Source organism: Lolium rigidum, unplaced genomic scaffold (genome assembly GCF_022539505.1).
Source record: "Lolium rigidum isolate FL_2022 unplaced genomic scaffold, APGP_CSIRO_Lrig_0.1 contig_16117_1, whole genome shotgun sequence".
NCBI lineage: Eukaryota > Viridiplantae > Streptophyta > Magnoliopsida > Poales > Poaceae > Lolium > Lolium rigidum.
The window spans coordinates 4288-26683 of NW_025899885.1; the positions used below are offsets into that span (position 1 = coordinate 4288).

At 56.0% G+C, this 22396-nt stretch overlaps 1 protein-coding gene across 1 annotated transcript; it reads left to right on the plus strand.

Annotated features, from left to right (window-relative positions):
• Positions 1-304: 304 nt before the first annotated feature.
• Positions 305-5098, plus strand: LOC124680430. The gene is made up of 2 exons (XM_047215492.1): positions 305-1702; positions 4839-5098. The coding sequence occupies exons 1-2, from the start codon at positions 402-404 to the stop codon at positions 5017-5019; spliced, it is 1482 nt and encodes a 493-aa protein (XP_047071448.1). The 5' UTR covers positions 305-401; the 3' UTR covers positions 5020-5098.
• The last annotated feature ends 17298 nt before the right edge of the window (positions 5099-22396 follow it).

A 22396-nucleotide genomic window follows, 5' to 3' on the forward strand; every position in this document is an offset into this window, starting at 1 on the left:
GTCTCCCTCTCTCTCATTATTCTCTTTTCTTCACATCACCAAAATCACCTATAACTACCACTTAAAGACAGCTAAATCATCACTACTGTACATGCTCTAATCAGTTATTTTATGATCTTTACCAAAACCTATAAATTAGATTTCTTACTTGCAAAAAAAAACAGATATGCCTTTTTGTTTCTGACTTCCCAGGCGGCATTGAAGCCAGGTGGCAAGGGCAACTACCCGCACTGTACAACAGCACTAGCAATAGTAATAATTTGGGAGAGTGCGGAGCGGAGTGCCTTCTTCAAGCCACCCCAACTCCGCGGAGGCTCCCCGATTCCCAACACACAAAAACCCTCGCTTTTCCCATCCACCCGCACCTACGCCGGCGCGCCGCCTCCCGGCCGCCGGATACGATGGCCTCTGCCCCCGAGGACAAGCTCGCCGACCTCCCCAGCGCCGAGCTCGTGGCCTACCTCTCCAATTCCTACCTCAAAGCCAATTTCGAGGCGGTCGCGCGCATCCTCGAGGCGCGGGACCGCAGGGACGCCAAGCTCGGCGCGGAAGTGGCCGCCGCGCTCGCCGATCTCGACGTACTGACCGCGCGCGGGAGGGAGACCAACGAGTTCAAGGCCAAACTGGAGGCCGCGCGCGCCCTGCGGGAGAAGTACAGTGCGCTCCTGGACGCCTTCCTCCCGCCGCGGCACGAGGTCGGCGAGATGGCGCTCGTGGTCGGGGACGAGGTGCATCAGGACGACTCCCGCGTTGAGGGGGCGGAGGAAGGCGACGAGATGGCGCTCACCATGGCCGAGGCCGCCGTCTCGGACACGGTGCATCGGGACGACTCCCGCGTTGATGACGAGGAGGCGGAGGAAGGCGAGGTGAAAGGCGTCGACTTTATTGACCTCTCCAGCGATGAGGAGGAAGGGGAGATGGCCGAGGGGGGCTCCGAGGAGGAAGATGAGGAGGACACCGAGTCGCTGAGCCAGCGCATCAAGCGAATACGGGGAGATAAGCCCGGGGAGTTGGAATCAGGGAAGGTTGATGTGCTGGGGCAGAGCAATTCGGTTGGTACATTGGGTAATGATCAGCAGAAATCTTCGTCTGCAAGGATAGAGGGGATGGTGTCAACATCTGGGAAGATGGCCAGTAAGCCTGAAGATTCAAAGGTGGCAGCTTTCCTGCAGGAGAGCCCAGTTGTGAAAACAGAGAATTTTGATGGGGGAATGCCCAAGACAATGCTGCTTCCTTCCCAAGGGCCTCTTGCCAGCAGCGCTATACAAGAGGGTTCTTCCAAGATTGACTATTGTAAAGCTGGAATTGGCGGCAAAGGACAATCATCTGATGGTGCTCCAGCAAGGGGAGTTAGTCAGCTATCGAAGGGGATTGTGGAGACGAACAAGACACCAATGGTTCAATCATCAGCCAAATGCGGGAACAAGGAAGTTGGGGCTGAGAAATGTGCATCTCTGTCTATACCAAGTGAGGGACCGAGGATAACAAGGGATGTAGTTCCATTTGAACCTTGCAAGGAAAGCAATGCCTATGTCCAGGTGAAAAGGGAGATGAGCTCCTTGCCTTCAGAAATCACAAGTAAATGGGACTCTGAAGCACCCGTGATTAACTCATTGTTCGACGAGGAGATCTGTATGCAAGGTTTCTGTGCTCTTTACCGCCAAGGAAAATTAGCAACTGCGGATAAACGAGATGAATTCAGGTAGGTGAAAGTTGCATTCGCTGAATATTAAAAGGAATCTGTCATTGTTGCATATTTTGTATGTATTTATATCATGTCTTTGTTTAGCCATACTAGTAGTCAACCTTACATGACTTTTAATTGCGGTAAGCTTTAGAAATTCGAAATATTGCAAATCCATGGTAGTATTAGGAATCAGAACAGACCTTGAGTGGATCTTTGAAATTTAGCAATAGAAAAAGAAATTATAGGGAGACTGCCAGGGATAAAGAGACAAAAAGATTTTGGAAAGCCACTTAAAATAGATTGTCTTTGCAAATGGGAATGGTCATAGCTTTAGAAAACAGGAGTGCATGACAATATTGACCACCTAGTACTACTTTATAGCTCATAGCAGCTATATGGTGATGTATGTCGTATTTGTTTGTTGTTCATTTAATTAATAAGTAGCAGGTTGACCCGTGCATTAAAGCTTCTAGAATTACTTTATATTTTTAGCCTGCAATGATGGACTTATGTATACATGATCTCCTTCTGCTTCGTCAATCTTAAATCTGAAGCGTTATTTCTAATCTGAACCGTTCATGTTGTTGATTGATCGGAACCCTGTGCTATAATAATATAATAATATATCATCTCCTTCTGCTCCCTCAATCTTAAATCTGAAGTGCTATTTCTAATCTGAACCATTCATTTTGTTGAGTAATTGGAACTATTCCTTTACTGTTGTTTTAATAATAGAATAGATAGATACACACAGTCCCATTGCTAATATGTATCTAGTCCAAATCCCATAGATCATTCTGTTACATTTTTTGTCTTCAATATAAAATTGAGAAATATACAGAAAGTAGATTCTTTGTTGTTGGGGAGATATAAAAAATCCTATGTATGGTAAATTTCATTAGGTTTTTGTGGATAAGCAATCGATGGATTTTGATTTCTGAAGAATCAAGGAGTAATAAAGAGCTAAATAAGAGGCAACTGAATAATGAATGTAGAAACTGGTGACCAACATTGAGTTCACTTTGTATATTAAGAGATCCACTAATGTTTAATGTTCCTCTTAAAACTCAGCAATAAAAAAACAACTCCCAAGGGCAAACAGAATGCGCTGAACCACCGCTTGATTAGGCAGTTCCTTACATGGTGAAGTTCTAGAAAAAATTCAACCCCAGGGAACACATAAGCATGACGAATATCATAATATCACTTGCCTACACAACTCATGCCTCATAACACACCTCTAAGTCACTTCGATATTAAATTCTATTAGTACCTAGTATAATCTTGAGTGAGGTCTGGCAGAAAGCAAGTTTTAGCCATTGTTGGCTGAACTATAGTTTTTTTGTTTAATAATACAATTCGCCTAGAACTCATTCCAAACTGAAGAGACTACATTCCTACAAGTTTGGCCTGAAAAAATAATTATTTCCCGGATTGATTAGAGCCCCTTATTTGGCCTTTTTTGACAACTTGAAAATCTGACCAAAGTTCATCTGAACTTAACAAAAACCGAACAACTTTTTAAAGCCAGTCCAAACGAACCCTTCCTTCCCCACGCCAAAGTGTACGCGGCACACTGATTGAGCCACTATAGACTGTTCGGCTTTCTTTTTCTCCGGAAAAGATTCAAAATCTGATCGAACTTTGGGCAATTCTCACAGTTTATATTCAAAAAAAAATTAAGTTCTGTACAAGCCCTGAATATCCTGTAAAAAAAAGTCTCAGAGAGTGTCTCAGCCTAGTTAGTGACCATGGATCAGCCATTTGTTTAGCTCGACACTTTTCACCAAAATCGCTGTAGATCTTACATAAACTCACAAAGTTCTTTGACTATGCACTGGGCCGCCATCGTAGACACTGACCCGTGGGAGTTAATCTCAAAGATGGATCTGTCGGTAGTAGCTCGTCTTAAAATGTAGTGTCTTCTACATAAAACCTTATAACTGTTGTTCTACCCGAAAAAATCATCAGGCAGCAGTAGTGTGTATAATTTTCCCAGTAAAACTGGGGCCTAATCCATGGCTCTGTATCGGATATTCTGTATATCAGCCACTTCTTTGTTTCTAACAGATTCAGGGCTTTATATAGTTTTGTACCTATTCTGCATCTAGGCATCAGAACGGCTGCCTGCCTAGAGTGCCCTATAGTGTCTACTATCAATGCAGTGGTAATCTCTCTGTGCAGAAGACATGAAGTAAAAAATTGCCTTATTATCTTAACTACTGTCCAATGCTGTAGTGACCTGGGTCCCAAGGAAGCAGATTGAGAGCCTCCTGGGAACACCTGAATTGATCTTGCCGGGCAACAAGTATTTCCACGAACTTCGCAGTATGACCATAAGTGGAACATCAAAGTCATCATTTAAGCACCTTTGCCACCGCCTTCAAGTTTTACCTAGAGCGCCCAAAGTCTAAAATAGTGTCTAATAGATACAATAAATAGCTTAATCCTTTACCTTGGTATTGTCTTGCATGAATAGAACTGAAATTTACTTCCCAAGCAATTCTCCTACAAACCCCTGCTAATCTATTTAAAGAAATTGTAGTAACAATTATTGCCACAAGGAACATCATGAGCGCAGTCCAGATGCAAACCCTGTCGGTGGATAAAAATTGGTACATTTAGTGTGACTGAAAAACAAACATGAGGGTACTTGTTTGATTTATTGTCCTTTACCATCCATCCCACACAAAGAATAATTGTTCTCCAAAGCTCGGCTGATTGTTTGAACTTCTAGAGGTAAGTATGCATGATAACAGTAGGTTCTGCAACTCCCACAATCAGCAGTGGTTGTTAGGTGTTCACCATTACAAAACGTATGATGCCACATAGAGGACTAGATGCTCATGGCTCAACTATTGTCTGAAACATGAAAACACAATGTCACTTGTCAGTAATTGTGCCAAATAAGGTCCAGACTTGTTTATGCCTTCCTATAATGTAAAAATTCATGAATGAAGAAAATTGTTAGTATTCATCTGTACCCATCTTGGAGACGATATTTAAGATGCAGGTATCTAATATGTTCTCGTTCTTATATTTTCACAAGTACCATATGCAACCACACATAAGGATACATGTATGAGATGCTACATTGCTGGCTCATTTATATTCATATCTGAAACTATTTGTTTGCTGTTGGGCATTTCAGGGCAAATAAGTTGGCGGAATTTCTTTTGGGTGGTGATCTCCAAGGACCGATGAAAAGAACTGTTGAGGAACTAAAGAATCAAGATGCTACAAATGTGTATTTTCTTCAGAAACTTACACTGGATTGCTCTGAGCAGGTGTATGGTATCTTCAGGAACAAAGAAGATCCATACTTCTTTTGACAACAAGGAAACATTATGCAGAGATGCAGATGCCACAACTCTTTATATAGAAGGGTATATTTTGGTGTGAATGTGCAGGTGGCACCGGAAACCAAGTAGTATTGACCATCAATTAGCCGCCCACTAGGTCATCCTAGTCCTGAAAACATGTTTCGAACGTACGATGGAGCATTGACATGCCTCTCATGCTGAAGAAGCATCTGAAGCGCTGTCGGGGGGAAGACCCCGGGTAGGGCAATGGACGCGGAGCAGCCGGCTGACCACTGGCCGGCTCGCGGCAAAGGCCGGCTGAGGAGCAGCCGGCTGACGCCGTGGCCGGCTGGTCCGGAAGTCGGCTGGCTCCAGGTCCTAGTCGGCCTGGCTACGGCCGCCAATGCTGTAGCTGGGCCGGCTTCTACAAGCCATATCCGACTGGGGGATTGCACCTCAGACCGACTCGAGGCTGGCGAGTCTTGCACTGGAAGGAACCGGGTTGGTGATCCGGGTTCCCAAAGTCCACGCTGACTTCATCTTCCGTAAAGCGCGGGGCACTGTGGAGCAATAGTGCCACGCGCCGGACAGGCCATCATGGCTTACGACGCGCCGTACAGGCAACAGTGGCTGACGGCGACAGGGACACTTCCTCTCCATACCGCTGACCTGAGCAGCCGGATGGGACAGGCCACGACGCCTCAACGGCTCCTGACGTCACCGCCTCGGGAAGGAGCGGAAGCCGAAGCCGGCCAAGCCGGCCAGTAGACTATAGGGTCTTATATGTAAAGTGCCGGTGCCTATATAAGCCGCACTACCCCTCTCGTGCAGAGGAGGATCGAGCACTTATTGCTTTCATCTACCTACAGCGCTGCCCTGTGAGAGAGACCATCGTCTCCCTTAGCCTCTCAGGGCCAGCCGGATACAGCTCTAGGAGCACCATTGTACTGTGTGATCACCTTATACACTCATAGCAGGAGTAGAGGTTTTACCTCCACCGGAGGGCCTCGAACCTGGGTACGTCGCCGTGTCGCTCGTGCCCAAACCCGCTTCCGGATACCGCCGTGAGATCTCTCAGGAGCCCCTTCGATTAGCCACCCTATGGCATATGCCGTGACGATACCACGACATTTGGCGCCCACCGTGGGGCCTTCAGCATCCTCGGCCGGTGTCTTCATCCGGACGGGCCTCACCATCACCACCGGCGAGCGAGTCGCTCTGAGCTTGGTCCGGAGATTCGGCTCCCTCGACCGCGCCGGCCGACAACGCCGGCCGCTTCGCCGACCGGCCCTTCCCAGCTGGCGGCAACGTCATCTCCTTCGGCGGCCATGACGTCTACGTCGCCACCGTCGCACCGCCGCGCTACCCACGGCAGGTGCTGCGCTGCGCCAGCCCTCCTCCGCGAGCCGGCTGCAGCGTTCCCGCCAGCCCCGCCGTCGTGCAAGTCATGATGGCTGGCGAAGAAGTCACCAAGAACCCGCGCACCCGCGGCCCTAACCTCGGAGCGCCACGTTGACCCCAACGCCTCCGGCTCGGGCCCAAAGGCGCCACCACCACCGTCCCGGCTGGAGCAAGTCCGGGCAAAGCTGAGCACCCCGCTCACCACCGGCGCCGGCACCGACGCCGCCGCCGTCGAGGCAGACCCGGAGGCGCACCGCGTGCTCCTCCTCAAGCAGCACCGAGGAGCTGGCTGCTGCTAAGCGCCAATGGGACATCACCCGGCCGCGAGTACAACCGCGCCCACGGCCTCACCCCGTGCGGCGACAACCCCAGCCCGAGCCGGCGAGATCCGCCGCAGAGGCCGCGACCTAGGCGCCGAGATCGACCGCGACGGCGCGGACGAGCCGGCTCCATCCATGGAGCTGCCCATCTACAACACCCCCGACAAGAACATGCTCGCGGCCGAAGCCGCCGCAGAAGAGCTGCACCGCCTCGAAGGCGAAGAGCTACGCCGCCAGACCGCGCGGGTGGCTGATTTGGTGAAGGCTGCCAACGAGCGGCCGAAAGACCCCAGTGCACGCCCGAGATCCTAGAGCTTCTCACGCTCGTGGTGCCGCAGTGCAACGCCAGGGACACGGCCGAGTCCGCCTCCCCGAAGACCAAGCCGGCGCAGCCGACTCCCGCGCCACGCGCGCAACCCCGAGCCGGCCGAGCCATCGCCAGCGGCGGCGGCAGCAGCCGCAGCCGGCTCCGCCAAGCCGGAACCAGGAGCAAGACTCCGAGCCGCGACGCCCTCACCGGCCGGCTCCCGAAGCAGGCGGCGCTCGCCAGCCGGCCCACTCCCGGCCGGGCCCACGCATCGAGCCCGCCGACGCCAGAGACCGCCTCGACCGGCTGATCGAATCCCGCATCGCGGAAGAGGAGGCGCCGGCTTGCCCCAAGTGCTTCGGGCCCCGCATCGCCAACGAGCCCGTGCTCGACGGTTTCCAGCCCCCCCGCGACACGCCCAAGTATGACGGCACCGCCAAGCCGGAGGACTGGCTGCAGGACTACTCCACCGCAGCCGGCATCTCCCGGGGCAACAAGCGCTGGGCTGTGCGCTACTCCCCCTCATGCTGCTCGGCTCCGCCCGCACATGGCTCAACAACCCGCCAGCCCGGCAGCATAAACGGCTGGCTGGACTTCGAGGCCGCCTTCATCAGCAACTTCACCGGCACCTATCGCCGGCCGGGTCGCCCTCAACAGCTTGAGATGTGCAAGCAGGGCCCGGACGAGACGGATCGCGCGTACTTGACGCGCTGGTGCGAGATGCGCAACTCTTGCGAGGGCGTGCACGAGATGCAAGCCATCGCCTTCTTCATGGGAGGCTGCCGGCCCAACACCATGCCGTGGCACAAGCTACGCCGCAGCGAGCCCAAGACGATGGCCGCCTTGATGGCCATTGCCGACAAGTACGCGCTGGCCGAGGAAGCCGGCAAGGCGCCGGCCGACGTTTCACCAGCCCCGAGCAAGACGGGACAACCACAAGCCGGCTGAGCACAAGCCGGCCGAAGGCGGCTCGCATGGCAGCCGGCGGGACAACTACCGCGGCAAGCGCCACAGCGACCAGCCGGACCGCCGGTACGGTTCCGCCCATGTGGCAGCCGTGTCGGACAACGCGGCAGGCGGCAGCCGCCGCCAGAAGCAAACAGACCGGCAATGGAAGCCGAAGTACACCTTCGAGCAGATGCTCGACTCGCCGTGCAAGTACCACAGCGGCAAGAACCCCTCCAACCACACCACCCGCGATTGCCACTTCATGAAGCGGCTGACAAGCGGCGAACCCCTCCCCCTCCACCCCCGCCCCCTCCAGCCGGGCGGGCCGGGTGGTCAAGGCGGCGCGAGAACGCCAACCTCGAGCACCACGAGGCTAACCAAGTGCACCATGGCGGCCGATATCCGGCCGAAGATGCTACCTACATCATCTTCACCTCCGAGCCCGAGGACAAGACGAGCCAGCAGAGCCGTTCCTCGAGGTCAACGCGGTCATACCGCCGGTCCCCCAGCACCTAAACCGGTCGAGCAGGCCATCACATTTGATCGCCGCGACACACCGGCTGTCCTGCCAAAGCCGGGCAGCTACGCCATGGTCCTCGACCCCACCATCGGCACGGCCCGGCGCAGCGCGTGCGATTTTCGCGCGTCCTCATCGACGGCGGCAGCAGCATCAACATCCTCTACCGCGACACCGCCCGCAAGCCGGGCATCCAGAGGCCGAGTTGCGCCCCACCCCCACCGTCTTCCATGGCATCGTGCCAGCCACCGCTGCCGCCCGATAGGCCGGATCACGCCGGAGGTGATGTTCGGGAAGCCGGACCACTTCCGCACCGAGAGAATCGAGTTCGAGGTGGTGGACCTCGTGAGTCCCTACCACGCGCTCCTCGGGCAGGCCGGCCCCGACAAAGTTCATGGCGGTGCCCCACTATGGGTACCCGAAGATGAAGCTGCCCGGCCCAAAGGGGGTCATCACCATAGCCGGCGACTATCGCCGCTCCATGGACCGCGCCACGCGAGCTCCAAGATGGCCCGCACGCTGGTCATCGCCACCGAGAAGCAGCTCATCCACGACGCAGCTTGCCCTCGCCAAAGCCGCGCAGACGGACATGCCGGGCCGGCGGCAACCCGGCTGGGACGACTCACTTCCAGCCGGCCGACAAGCACCAAGAAGATCTCGCCGGACCCGGCACAGCCGGACAAGTACGTCACCATCGGTGCCGGCTTGAACAAGAAATAGGAAAGCGAGCTCACCAGCCTTCCTCCGTGAGAATCGGGACATCTTCGCATGGACTCCAAGAGACATGCCGGGTGTGCCGAGGGAGTTGGCCGAGCACCACCTCCACGTCCGGCCCGAAGCCAAGCCGGTGAAGCAGCCTCTCGGCGCTTCGCCGAAGAACGACGAAGGCCATCGGTGAAGAAATCGCCCGGCTCCTAGCTGCCGGCTTCATCATGGAAGTACCGCACCCGGACTGGTTGGCGAACCCGGTCCCGGTTTTGAAGAAGAACGGCTCCCGGCGCATGTGTATCGACTACACCAGCCTCGAACAAGGCGTGCCCGAAGGACCCCTTCCCCTCGCCGCGCATAGATCAAGTCATAGACTCGACCGCCGGCCGTGAACTCGTTGTCTTTTCTAGATGCCTATTCAGAGCTACCACCGGATTCCTTTGAATCCGGCCGATCAAATAAAGACTTCGTTCATTACCCCGTACGGGGCTTACTGCTACACGACCATGCCATTCGGCTTGAAAAATGCAGGCGCCACCTACCAAAGGTGCATGCAAAAGTGTTTGCAGGATCAAATCGGCAGAAATGTTCACGCATATGTGGACGATGTCGTTGTAAAAACCAAGGAGATGCCTACCCTCCTTGATGACTCGAGAGAAACCTTCACCAATCTGCGAAGATTCCGGATGAAGCTCAACCCGGCCAAGTGCACTTTCGGTGTACCACCCGGCCAACTCCCTGGGCTACCTCGTCTCTCGCCGAGGAATCGAAGCCAACCCGGAGAAGATCGATGCCATTGAGAAGATGGAGCTGCCGCAAGTGCCTCAAGGACGTCCGTAGTTCGCCGGCTGTCCGGCTTCCTTGAGCCGCTTCGTCGCCCGGCCGGGGGAGAAGGCACCGCCCCGTATCGCTTGATGAGGAAGGCGGACAAGTTCGTCCGGTCACCGCAGCGGATGAAGCCTTCCGTGACTTAAAGCGCGTGCTCTCAACCGCGCCAATCCTCGCAACGCCGGGTTCAATGGAGCCGATGCCGTTGTACATCGCAGCCACCAACCGAGTGGTTAGCGTTGTCCCGGTGGTGGAGCGCAAAGAAGCCGAAAACAGAGAACAAACTCGGTCCAGCGCCCGCCTACTACCTCGGCGAAGTGCTCTCCCAGCCGAAGCGCAACTACCCCCACTACCGTAGGTCACCTACGGTGTCTACATGGCAGCCAAGAAGCTCAAGCATTACTTCCAAGAACATCCTATCCGGTGGTGGCCACAGCACCTCCGGCAGAAATCATCTGGCAGCAAGGATGCCAACGGCCGAGTTGCCAAGTGGGCCCCGGAGCTAGCCGCCCACACCATCCTCTACGAGCCACGCACAGCCATCAAGTCGCAGTCCTCGCGGACTTCTTCGTCGACCGGGCTGAGATGCAGCACTCGCCGCCCGTGCCGGATTCCACACATTGGAAGATGCACTTCGACGGCTCGAAGATGCGCAACGGCCCGGGAGCCGGCATCGTCATCACCTCTCCCAAGGGAGACCGGCTGGACTACGTCCTGCAGATCCACTTCGCCGCATCCAACAATGTGGCGGAGTATGAAGCGCTCATACATGGGCTGAAGCTGGCCAAGGAGATTGGCGTGCGCCGCATACTTTGCTTCGGCGACTCCGACTTGGTTATACAACAAGCATCTGGCGACTGGGACGCGAAGGACGCCAACATGGCCTCATACCGCTTCCATGTCCAGCAGCTATCCGGCTTCTTCGACGGCTGCGAGTTCCACCATGTGCCACGAGCAAACAATGAGGCGGCTGACGCCTTGTCCAAGATTGGCTCAACCCGGCAAGCCATTCCGCCGGTATCGCCTTGGCGGTTATCAAGAAGCCGTCCATCATACCGTCACCGGATTCGGATTCAATATTCGTGCCGGCCGACCTCGGGGCCGCCAGCCCAAACCCGGGGCTTCATCGCCCAAGTCGGGGGCTAACAAGCCGAACCCGCCGGCTACCATGCCGAACCCGGGGACTTCTCAGTCCGACCCGGGGCTTCATCGCCACACCCGGGGGCTAGCAAGCCGAACCCGCCGGCTAGCAAGCCGAACCCGGCGACCACGCAAGCCGAAGCCGGAAGCTCCCACGCGGGAGACCCCGTTGGTCGCCGTATTCGAGATAAGATGCGTACCTTCATGGGCACAAGAATTCCTCTCCTACCTCACCGACGCGTGTGCCGCCCGATGACCGAGTCCAGCCAGCAGATTGAGAGAAGGGCCAAGGCCTATACAATCATCAACCACGAGCCGTACAAACGCAGCAGTAAGTGGGGTGTTCCAGCCGGATGCGCCGAGCCGGCCGAAGGGATTGAACTCCTACGGAAATCCATCGTGGCGAGTGCGGCCATCACGCCTCCTCCCGAGCCATAGTGGCCAAAGCCTTCCCGCACGGTTTTTACCGGCCGACCGCGCTCGCAGACGCAGAAGAACCGGTGAAGAAGTGCAACGGCTGCCAACGCTTTGCCAAGCAAAGGAACACGCCGGCTTCCGCCTTGAAGACCATCCCCATTACCTGGCCATTTGCCGTATGGGGCTTGGATATGGTGGGCCCATTCAAAACAGCCCGAGGCGGCATGACTCATCTCTTGGTGATGATTGATAAGTTCACTAAGTGGATCGAAGCCAAGCCAATCAAGAAGCCGGACGGCTCCACGGCCGTCACATTCCTCAAAGAAATAATCGTGAGATATGGCTACCCGCATAGCATCATCACCGACAACGGCAGCAACTTTGCCGAAGGCATCTTCAAACGCCATCGCGGAGAGATGGGGATCCGGATGGACCTATCGTCCGTGGCGCACCCGGAGACCAACGGCCAAGTGGAGAAAGCCAACGGCTTGATCCTAGCCGGCATCCGGCCCAGGCCGGTGGAGCCGCTTGAGCGCTCAGCCGGCCGGCCGGATTGAAGAGCTGCCCAGTGTGCCGTGGGAGCTCGCGCACGACGCCAAACCGCTCGCCGGGTTCACGCCCTTCTTCCTCGTATACGGGGCCGAAGCCGTCCCCGCCGACCGATATCGAGCACGACGCGCCAAGAATCAAGCTCTGCACACGTGCCGAAGCCAAAGAAGCTCGCGAAGATGGAGTCGACCTGGTTGAAGAGGTCCGGCCGATGGCCGAGTCCAGTGTCAACCGTGTATCAAGAAAGCCTCCGTCGCTATCACAGCCGGAAGGTCAAGACCTTAGTATTCCGAGAAGGAGACCTAGTGCTCCGCTGATCCAACTGGACAGCCTGACAAAGATAAACTAGCATCCCCATGGGAGGGTCCCTTCATCGTGAGCAAGGCAAGAGAGGCAATGATTCCTACTATCTCATAGATGCCCAAGAGGCTAAGAAAACAAGCCGGACAAGGCCGACGAGGAGACTAAACGTCCCCGGAATGTCGTGTTACTCCGCCCATTTTACACATGAGAGCAGGAATGTATGTATCCCTTGTATCCCTTTTGTAAGCTATGAAAAGCACGCGCCAAGAGCGCCGTTCCCGACAAGTTTTTCGCGTACTTTACCTTGTTTCGCCAATTGGCTTGAACCCTCTCACTCGGTCGGCTCAGCAACGTGATCCGGCTTCCGACAGCTCGGCTTCCGAACCAGCCTACGTACCGCAACCCGGCTGTCCGGCCGGCGGGAGTAAGGCCTAGGGAGCCGGCACGCGAAAAACGACTAAGGGAAAGAGTAAAAGCGAGTTGACTTGCAAACTTTCATAAAGTGTCGGATTGCCGAATTCAGCTCGCTCGACCGAAGTACCGTCGGCCTCCTCGCCGGCCCGCTCTTGATCCGGCGACGGATCGCAAGTCGGACGTACGACCGGCAAGAGCACAGCCAAAGAGTGGGGCGGACAGGAAAAAGCGAACAAGTCGAAAGAAAGCAAGCCGGCACACAAATGATTAACAAACACATTAAAGTGTGCCTTAATAAAAGGATAATTATATTGTCTTACATATGCACCCGCATCCCGGGATTTAATAAATTGTCTTGGCAAAAGCAACAACCAAAAGACAAAACTAAGCGCCAGCCGGAGGAGCATCGGTAGAGCCGGCCGCCGGGTCGGCCTCGGCACGTCCCTCCGCCTCCTCATCATCCATGTACTCTCCATCGGACAGAGGAGGGTTCGGGTCCGCGACGAAGAGGGCCTTGTCGACGAACTCGGCGATGGCGCCGGCTCGAGCAAGGCGGGCGGCCTTGAGATCGGCCGGGAGCTTGTCCTCCACGCCGGCTCGCCGGAACTCAAGCTGCCCCAGGTCCACCTCGTTGTACCAAGAGAGGACGAAGGACAGCCGCCATGTCGGCACCGCGCGCGTGGCCGACTCCTTCCGCCGAGGAAACGATCCGGCGCCCGCTCCATCGCAGCCGACGAGACCGTAGATATCTTGCGGCGCCGCTCTTCAGTGCCACAAGATGGGCACCAGCCTCTTCGGCCGCCTTCCGAAGCTCCCAGCCCAAGCTTGGTGATGGGCTCGATGCGGGCGCTCATGGACGCCGATGATCCTCCATGGAGAAATACTCCGAGCTGCCCTCGCCGCCGCCCGCCTCCGAGACTCGCGCTCAACGCCAACGGCTGCCAAGGCCGCATCCTCGCGTCTCCGGGAAGGCCGCTGCGGGAAGAAACATGTCGAAACAAGCAAGACCAAACAAGCCGAAATAAGCCGAAAAATGCAAATTTTCGAAGTCCTAGTAAGATCGGCGGCAGCCGGCACGAACCGACCGCCCCCAGCCCGAAGATGGAGAATAGCGAAAAGATAAAGTTTCAGCTGCCGGCTACCAACCAAGCCGGCAGCCGACGACCGAAAGCCGGCAAAGGGAAGGAAACACAGAGGCACTCACCCGACAAGCCGCGATCAAGCGCGCCAATCCCCTCCGTCCAGCCGCTTGGCGGTGGCGGGCCGCCTCCGTGGACTTGGTGGAGACTTCCTCCCGAAGCGCAAGCCGCCGCCGCTCCACTCCGGTCCAGCCGCCCGCTCAGCTCCGCCAGCCTTGTCCTCCCCGTCCTTCTTGAGGGCAGCGAGTTCCTTGAGGTGGTTCCCGCTCCGCCGGCGCAGCCGCGCGCCCCCGATCAGCCCGCCGAACCTTGCGGGCGGCGGAGCGGCCCGCCTCCTCGCTCACGGCGCATTGGTCGCGAGCGGCTCGGAGATCCGACTCCACCGTGGGACCTTGGCGGCTTCAACTACAAGTCGGCCGTAAAGGAAGGTCAGCCAACCAAGACTAGAAAGAAAACAAGACATCAAGTCAAAAGAAGCATAGAGCTCACCCTTGGCGGCTTCCAGCCGCGGGCCAAGTCGGCCCTGGTCCAGCCTTGGCCTTGTGGTACGGGGTCACGGCGCGGTTGCACGCAGCGGTGCGCCGATCAGCCACAGCCTAAGGAAAAAAGAGAAAGTTAGTCAATCAAGCGAAACCCGTGCCGGCTCCAAGCAGCCGGCCCATGCCTCGAGGGCTACCAGGATAATATTCGCATCAAAAACAGCCGAAGCTTACCTTGCCGGCTTCCTCCACCTTGGCGACGTCGCGCCGCGGCCCCGGCTGCCATGGCCTTGAGGTTGGCCTCGCAGGCCGGAGAAGAACATCTCCCGCCGACGCTTGGCCGGGATTCCCTCCCGCTGGTCACCTCGTAGGAGTCGGCGCGGAGCCACGCCTCGCTCCATGGTGGCAGCCGAGCCGAGGCCGGAGTCGGAGGCGGACGGCACCCGAAGAAGAAGTGCGCCCTTGGCCACGTGCAGTGCCTTGCGGTGACGCCGTTGGAGTCCCCATCCTCACCAGCGCGCGCGAGTCGGCGCCCTCCGTGCGCACCGGCTCGTCGCTGCCGGCTCCCTTCGGGCCGGCTCCTCCGTCGTCGGCCGCGGTGGCGGCATCGCTCCGGCGCAGCAGATGGCCCGGCCGGCCCGGGGCCGCCCTCCGGCGCCCGAGGTGCCTCCTCCGGACTTTCGTCCAGCACCACCACGCTCGGCCTCGGCTCCGGCTCCGATCGTGGGCGGCGCAGCCCTCCCGGCTCCGGCTCCGGCCGCAGCGGTGCGGAGCTGCCGGCTCCGGCTCCGGTCGATGGCGGCATTCCCGCACCAGCCCCGCGCAGCTGGGCCAAGAGGACGAGTCCGGCCCGGGAACATGTCGTCCCGCCGTCGCCCGGCGGGCCGGCTCAGCCCCGCGTGCCGCGATCGGGCGCCGAGGCCAGCCGGCACGGCGAAGGAAGGCGCCCCGCGGCGGCGCGGCGGCGGTGTAGATGCGCGCGAGGAAGGCTGCGGCGGTCCGCTCCCTCTGCCGGCGGGGAAGCGGCGACACAACGCGCGGAGCCCGGCCGGGAGCCGCCGCCCCGGGCAAACTTGATAGGGGCCCTAGCCGGATAAACAAAGAGATAATAAGCACAAAAGCAAGGAAAGAAAAGGAATCAAACAAGAAAAAGAGAGAAAGAACTCACCCGGCCTTCTCCGGACCATCTTCGGCCGCGCACCGGCGCCGCTTCTTCGCCTCGCCTCCAAGGCGGCGGTGGAGCCAGCTCGCTCGTGCCCTTGGGCGCCGAAGTCGCCGTGGTGCTTGGCGGCCTCGCACGCAGAGGCACGGCGGCCATGGGCCCCGTGGCCGACGTCGCCGGCTCCACCTCCTCCTCCCCGCCGCTTCCGGGGAAGGGGGCGGATTGTGCTCCCCTTGGCCGCCTAGGATCGGGCGCCCGCGGCAGGTCGCCGCCGCCGGCATGCTCGCCGGCTTGGTCAGCCGGATCGACGAGATCCGGCGTCCACCCTTCGTCGCCGCGGTCGCCGTCCTCGGCGTTCGGCGCTCAAAAGCTAGAAGACAGAAAAATATGAACATATGACAAGCCGAAGTCGGCGAAGAAAAGGAAGTCGGCCTCGCAGCCGCAAGCCGGAAAATGGCAGAGACATGAGACTTACCCGCGCCGGCGGATGCTCCCCGCCGCGAGGCGCCAGCCCGTAGCTCCAGCCTCTCCGTCATGTTCGCCTTGGTGATGTGGTTCACCCGGCTGGCCACCTCGGGCCTTGCTGAGCGGCGCTTGGACGTCCGGCTCGGGTCGAACCGGCCGGACATGTGCCCAATCTTGTGGGAGCGCATCCGGAGCGGAGCACGCGGCGCTCGGCGATGGTGCAGAGGAGATCCTCGGCAGTCAGCCCGCCTTTAGTGGCTGTCGCCAGGAAATCCCACAGCAGGTTCACCTCGGCGTCCGGATCTGTCGAGCGAGCGTTGTGGCTCCAATTGATCCGGCCGACTGGAGGAGCCGGGTTGAACTCCGGCAGATTGATCCGGTCGACGAGCGCCCCGTCGTTGCGCACGTAGAAGAATGACATCTGCCAATTCTTCACCGAGTCGACGCGTGGGGATTTTGGGGAAAGGCGTACCGGGCCGGGTGTAGATCGAGGCGGCGCCACATGCCCGCAGGTGGCCGTCATTGGTTTGGGCCTTCAAGCAGAAGAGCCGGCTCCAAGTCGATGTCGGGCCACAGGCCGGCGTAGGCCTCCATGAACGCGACGTAGCAGCTCAGGAGGACGCACGCGTTGGCCGGCAGGTGGTGCGGCTGAAGGCCGAAGTGGTCGAGGAACCGCCGGAAGAAGGTTGAAGCCGGCAGGCCCAGCCCGCGGTCGAGGTGCGCGCCGAAAACGACGCGCTCGCCAGGCTCCGGCTTGGGCTCCGTCTCCTTGCCAGGTTCCCGCGTGATCACCCCCCGCGGGATCCGCCGGAGGCGCACCAGGCGCTCGATGTCGTCCTCCCGCATGTAGGAGCCCCTCCAAGATCCGCTGGGGGACGCCATTGACGAGGCCGAAGAAGAAGAGGACGACCACGAAAGGTGGAACGGCGAGGAGGAACCTTGCGACCGCGGCGGCGACAGCGGCGGCTGCGGACGCTCCGTCGAGACGCGCGGCCCCGTGACGCCGGATTGATGGAGCGGCGGCGGCGGCGGAACGGTGGAGTTTTGGTCGCCGGAGTTCGCCAGCGGAAGACGTTCGCCGGAGCAGCGAAGAGCTTGGGCGCGCGGAGAACGACGGAGGCAGGGGCGCGAGGAAGAAGAAGAAGTGAGCAAGTGCCGCCGGTGCCCTCCCCCGCGGCATTTATAGCCGACCGCGGCGGGCAAGTGGGCCTCCACGTGGCGATCGTGGGCCACGTCTCCGGATTTCCTGCGCGAACTCCCCCACGATCGCTACTGGTTATCGAAACGGCCACACCACGTCGCCCACGACCGCACCGGATCCGGAGGGACATTGATGTGACCGTACGAACCGACGGCCGGTGCCAGTGCGCCGACCACCAAGTCGAGCGCAGGACCCGAGGCGGCGGAGACTCCGGCGCGCAGCAAGCCGGAGTCGGACGAAAAGTTCCACTCGACCTAAAACTCTTCAGCAAGGCGGAGGCGCCATCAAATCTTGCAAGAAAGCAAAAACTATACAAGTGTAAAAAGCGGCCGGCTAGAAGCAGCCGGCAAGAACGAGCCGGATGAGGGCGCAGCCGGCTAAAAGGAAATCCTCGCCGGCCCCTCCAAGTGCCGTCAAACATATTCGTGAAGCCGAGAAAACCTGCCTAGGTCCTTCTAAACGCAGGACCCTGCCGCTCGGGGGCTAATGTCGGGGGGAAGACCCCGGTAGGGCAATGGACGCGGAGCAGCCGGCTGACCACCGGCCGGCTCGCGGCAAAGGCCGGCCGAGGAGCAGCCGGCCGACGCCGTGGCCGGCTGGTCCGGAAGTCGGCCGGCTCCAGGTCCTAGTCGGCCCGGCTACGGCCGCCAATGCCGTAGCTGGGCCGGCTTCTACAAGCCATATCCGACCGGGGGATTGCACCTCGACCGACTCGAGGCTGGCGAGTCTTGCACCGGAAGGAACCGGGTTGGTGATCCGGGTTCCCAAAGTCCACGCCGACTTCATCTTCCGTAAAGCGCGGGGCACCGTGGAGCAATAGTGCCACGCGCCGGACAGGCCATCATGGCTTACGACGCGCCGTACATGCAACAAGTGGTCGACGGCGACAGGGACACTTCCTCTCCATACCGCCGACCCGAGCAGCCGGATGGGACAGGCCACGACGCCTCAACGGCTCCCGACGTCACCGCCTCGGGAAGGAGCGGAAGCCGAGCCGGCCAAGCCGGCCGCAGACTATAGGGTCTTATATGTAAAGTGCCGGTGCCTATATAAGCCGCACTACCCCTCTCGTGCAGGGGACGATCGAGCACTTATTGCTTTCATCTACCTACGCGCGCTGCCCCGTGAGAGAGACCATCGTCTCCCTTAGCCTCTCGTGGCCAGCCGGATACAGCTCTAGGAGCACCATTGTACCGTGTGATCACCTTATACACTCATAGCAGGAGTAGAGGTTTTACCTCCACCGGAGGGCCTCGAACCTGGGTACGTCGCCGTGTCGCTCGTGCCCAAACCCGCTTCCGGATACCGCCGTGAGATCTCTCAGGAGCCCCTTCGATTAGCCACCCTATGGCATATGCCGTGACGATACCACGACAAGCGCAACTACATTTTTTTTTTGTTATGCTAAGATTGGAAATGTCGGTGCCTCGTAGTATCTTCTGCATGAATGCATGATGTAGTCTGCCTCCCTTGCAGAGGGCCTCTAAGAATCCTCTAAGTTGTGAATGTTGGTAACTGATGTTCATATGGTTGTTTCTGTGCAATGCAGAGAGTACGGCTGCTTACTCAAAATCGTTCCAGGTTGCATGTGTTGCTTTTTATTCTTTACTGCAGGAGGTAAGTCAGTTTACAGCTCTGGGGCCTGGAATTTCAACATGTTGCCATGCTGCACCTGCCTTGGCGCTTGTTCGCAGTTAGCTTTCATTTCTTTTCTACGTTGTCCTGTAAGATGCGTCCGAAAATGAACCGAAATGTTCTATACAGGGCATTACTCTTCCCATTTTACCAAGTTGGCACATTCAAGGCAGACTTATTTTCTGTTTCATTTCTTTGGGCTGACCTTTTTGCAGTTTCAGACTGTCAGGTCGTGCGCAGCTTCTGCCTAGCGTGACAAGGCTCCTCAGCATGCTTAGAAGCAGTCCAAGGTGTACTATAATCCCCTGACATCTGGGCAACAAATTCAGTCCCACGGATCTAGTCTGCACCTTTTTTTTAGAAGATCTAGTCTGCACCTATGCCGGATGCCGGTACTGATCGGTTAGTTACAGCTCAAAGCCAACGGTAGGCAGGAACGCTGCAGAAGATTACCCCCTGAATCTTAGCGAACGAGGAGCAAGGCTGGCCACTCCTCTGCACCTCCGATTGCGCATCATCATTTGTGCACGAGCTCGGCTATTTCAGAAGGGGCCGCTACAAAACCTGGGTCTCGCCCGCATTCGCCGAGATTTATGGAGCACAAAAGAAACGCTAGCCAGCCTCTGCCCTTTTATGCCTCATGGTTAGATCTTGTGAGCTGCCCTACATGATCAAGATCATCATTATATAATGGTACATATTGTGTTTGCTGGGATCCGATGAATATTGTATACTATGTTGAGATCGATTATATATTCTTATCATATGTTATTTGTGATCTTGCATGCTCTCCGTTGCTAGTAGATATTCTGACCAAGTAGATGCTTGTGATTCCGAGAAGGGTATTTATGCTCGATACTAGGTTCATGCCTCTAGTTTTCTGGAAGAGTGACAATAACTTTTAAGATTGTAGATGTGCTATTGCTACCAGGGAGAAAACAACAATGTTTTATTCAAGGGTAATTATATTGTTTACTTTACACACATTGCTTAATGCGATAATCTGTTGCTTGCAACTTAATAGTGGAAGGGGTTCGGACGATAACTGGAAGGTGAATTATTAGTTATAGACGCAATTGAATTACGGTCTATGTATTATGTTGTAATGCTCAAACGAATGTCATAGTGAAAAGCGAAGAAGAGTTCCGTAGCGGATGGCTCTCCCACGTCACCCTCTCGCCCCCAAGCCCTAGCCACCTTCTTCGCCGGCGATCTCCCTGATCACTGGTGATCTCCTCCTTCCAATCCAACCATCTTCACCGGCGTCTCCTCCTCTTCAAGGTGATACCATATGGCTCCTTCTCCTCTTGGCCGTTGGAAGGTTACCTTCGAAGTTCTCCTGGTCTCTGGTAAGAGCAAGTCCTCCTCTGGTTTTCTCCTGCTTTGGCCGAGGAATTGGTTAGTCTTGGTGAACCATAAGGATGCTCCTTTAGTTGGTAAACATCTCAATCCCGGGGAAGTTTTTTACTCTGGATCCACAGTCAGATTTGAGTCCATGTGGCAGTTGTTGAGGCTTGTTTGCTTTCACCTCCTGGTTTCTCCTCGTTCCCGGAAGCTCCTCCTGTTAGATGCAGAGTTACATACGCAGATTTGGTTTCACCACCCTATAACAAGGATTCTAAGCCTTTTTTCTCTAGATCTGCCTTCCTTATTCTCAAACCTCATGCCAAAAGGCTTGTTCTGTTGGACTCAAAAGAACAAGTTTTGGATGCTAGGTTCTTGCTTCTTAATGAAAAAGTTCAGTCTTGGCAAACCTTGGATCTTAATGTGTTCTCTGTCTTAGTGGGGGAACGTGTTATCTCGGATTCTATACAGCTAGCTTTGCAAAGGGATATAACATCTTCTGTTCCTAGATCCTTCGTGGAGGTTGTGTCTAATTCTCCTGGAAGCCAAGAGGATTTTTCTGTACCTCAAGATGATGTTTTCAAGAGTTTGGATTTCAAACAAGGTCAAGAATTTGCTCTGGATTGTTTAAAGAAGTTCAGACAAAAAGTGAATATGGATAAATTCTCTGCCAGAAAGCCTTTCTTCATGGTCTGTTCTTTTGGTCGTGCATGCTTCAGATTGGATACTCACACTGTGGCCATTGCTCTCCAAGCTTGCTTTGGTGGTTTTGCAGCTCTATACAATGTCAAATTACTTCGAGATAGAACTTTCAGGTTTTCGGTTTCTTCAAGTGCTGTTGGCTTTCAAATATACAATTTGGGTTCACAATCACAGTCTTCTTTCAAGGTTTTTTTCCATCTATGGGGTCAAGGTGGGCCTAATTGGATTGCTGAAGAGAGAAATTTTTACATTGAGCAAAGAGAGGAATGGACTGAAGTCAAGTCAAAATTCCAAAATAAAACCTCAGTTTTCTCAAGATTATCATATGCTCAAAAGGTGGCGGATTTTATTCCCAGAGTGTCGGTCTTCGAGAGATTAGTACATGCAACGGACAAGTCAACGGTTACTATGCCTCGACAGCTTAATGAGGTAATCAAGGGAAATTATGGTCAGTTTAATGAGATTTCACCGCCAAGTCAAAGGTTTGATCGCTCATTTTCCTATCAACCGACAGATTTAAATGTGGGCGCCAAATTGCCGGGCTTCCTTTCCTCTTTTAATTTCCCCAGCTTTCCTTCTTTGGTCTGGCTCGACGATTCTTACCTTATATGGTTCAAGGCCCATGGGCCCGCGCCCCAAATTCAGCTAGCTTCCCATTTTGGTGACTTCACCTTTTTCCAGTCTCGGAACCACGAAAATCTCACACCCTCGCCTCCTGCTCCTCCACTCTCTCTCCCCGTAAAAACCTCTCGACAGACTCCGCGCCGACATCAAAACCTCCCGAATACTTGTCCGTGAGCATTTACAGTGAAACCTTCATCGAAACTGCTTGTCAACACCTTCTGCTCCTCGTTGGGATCGACATTCTTACTTATCGAAGATACTACGATACACCCCCTATACTTGTGGGTCATCAGTCGCCGGTATCATCGCCGGCGGCAATGGCCAATATCCCCATCGACCCTCGTCCGTTTGTGCCGCATGGTTTCGAGATTCAACACATTGAAGGCAGGATTGGGGTGAAGCGGGTCGTCGTTGCAAGGAAGCCGAGGACGCATGAACAGTATGCTATCGCCACCATTAACCCCTTCCCCCAAGGTCAGGTACATTTTCCTAACGTCAGAAATGTGCTTGAGGAGTTCTTGAATGAGGTGGCCGAGGTTGGCTTTCAGAGTATCCAGGAGTGTCCCTTTGGTGCAGCCTATGTTCAGTTCACAAATGTCAGTGACAGGGACAGGTTGATTCATACCAGTCCTAACCCCTTTGGTGATGTTGATATTTCTTTCTGTAAGCATGATGAGGGAATTAACTGGCGTGCTGCAAATTTTAATAGAGATGCATGGGTGCTCATTGTTGGGCCACCTTTAGATCACATGAATACAGAGGATTTAAATGCTTGTTTTCATGATATTGGTACTCTGCTTCTAT

What these genes read in the sequence shown, in the direction of transcription:
- LOC124680430 (XM_047215492.1), top strand. Translation starts at nt 402, where the DNA reads ATGGCCTCTGCCCCCGAGGACAAGCTCGCCGACCTCCCCAGCGCCGAG. An exon ending in GATAAACGAGATGAATTCAG is followed by an intron (nt 1,703 to 4,838) that starts GTAGGTGAAAGT and finishes TGGGCATTTCAG; the next exon opens with GGCAAATAAGTTGGCGGAAT.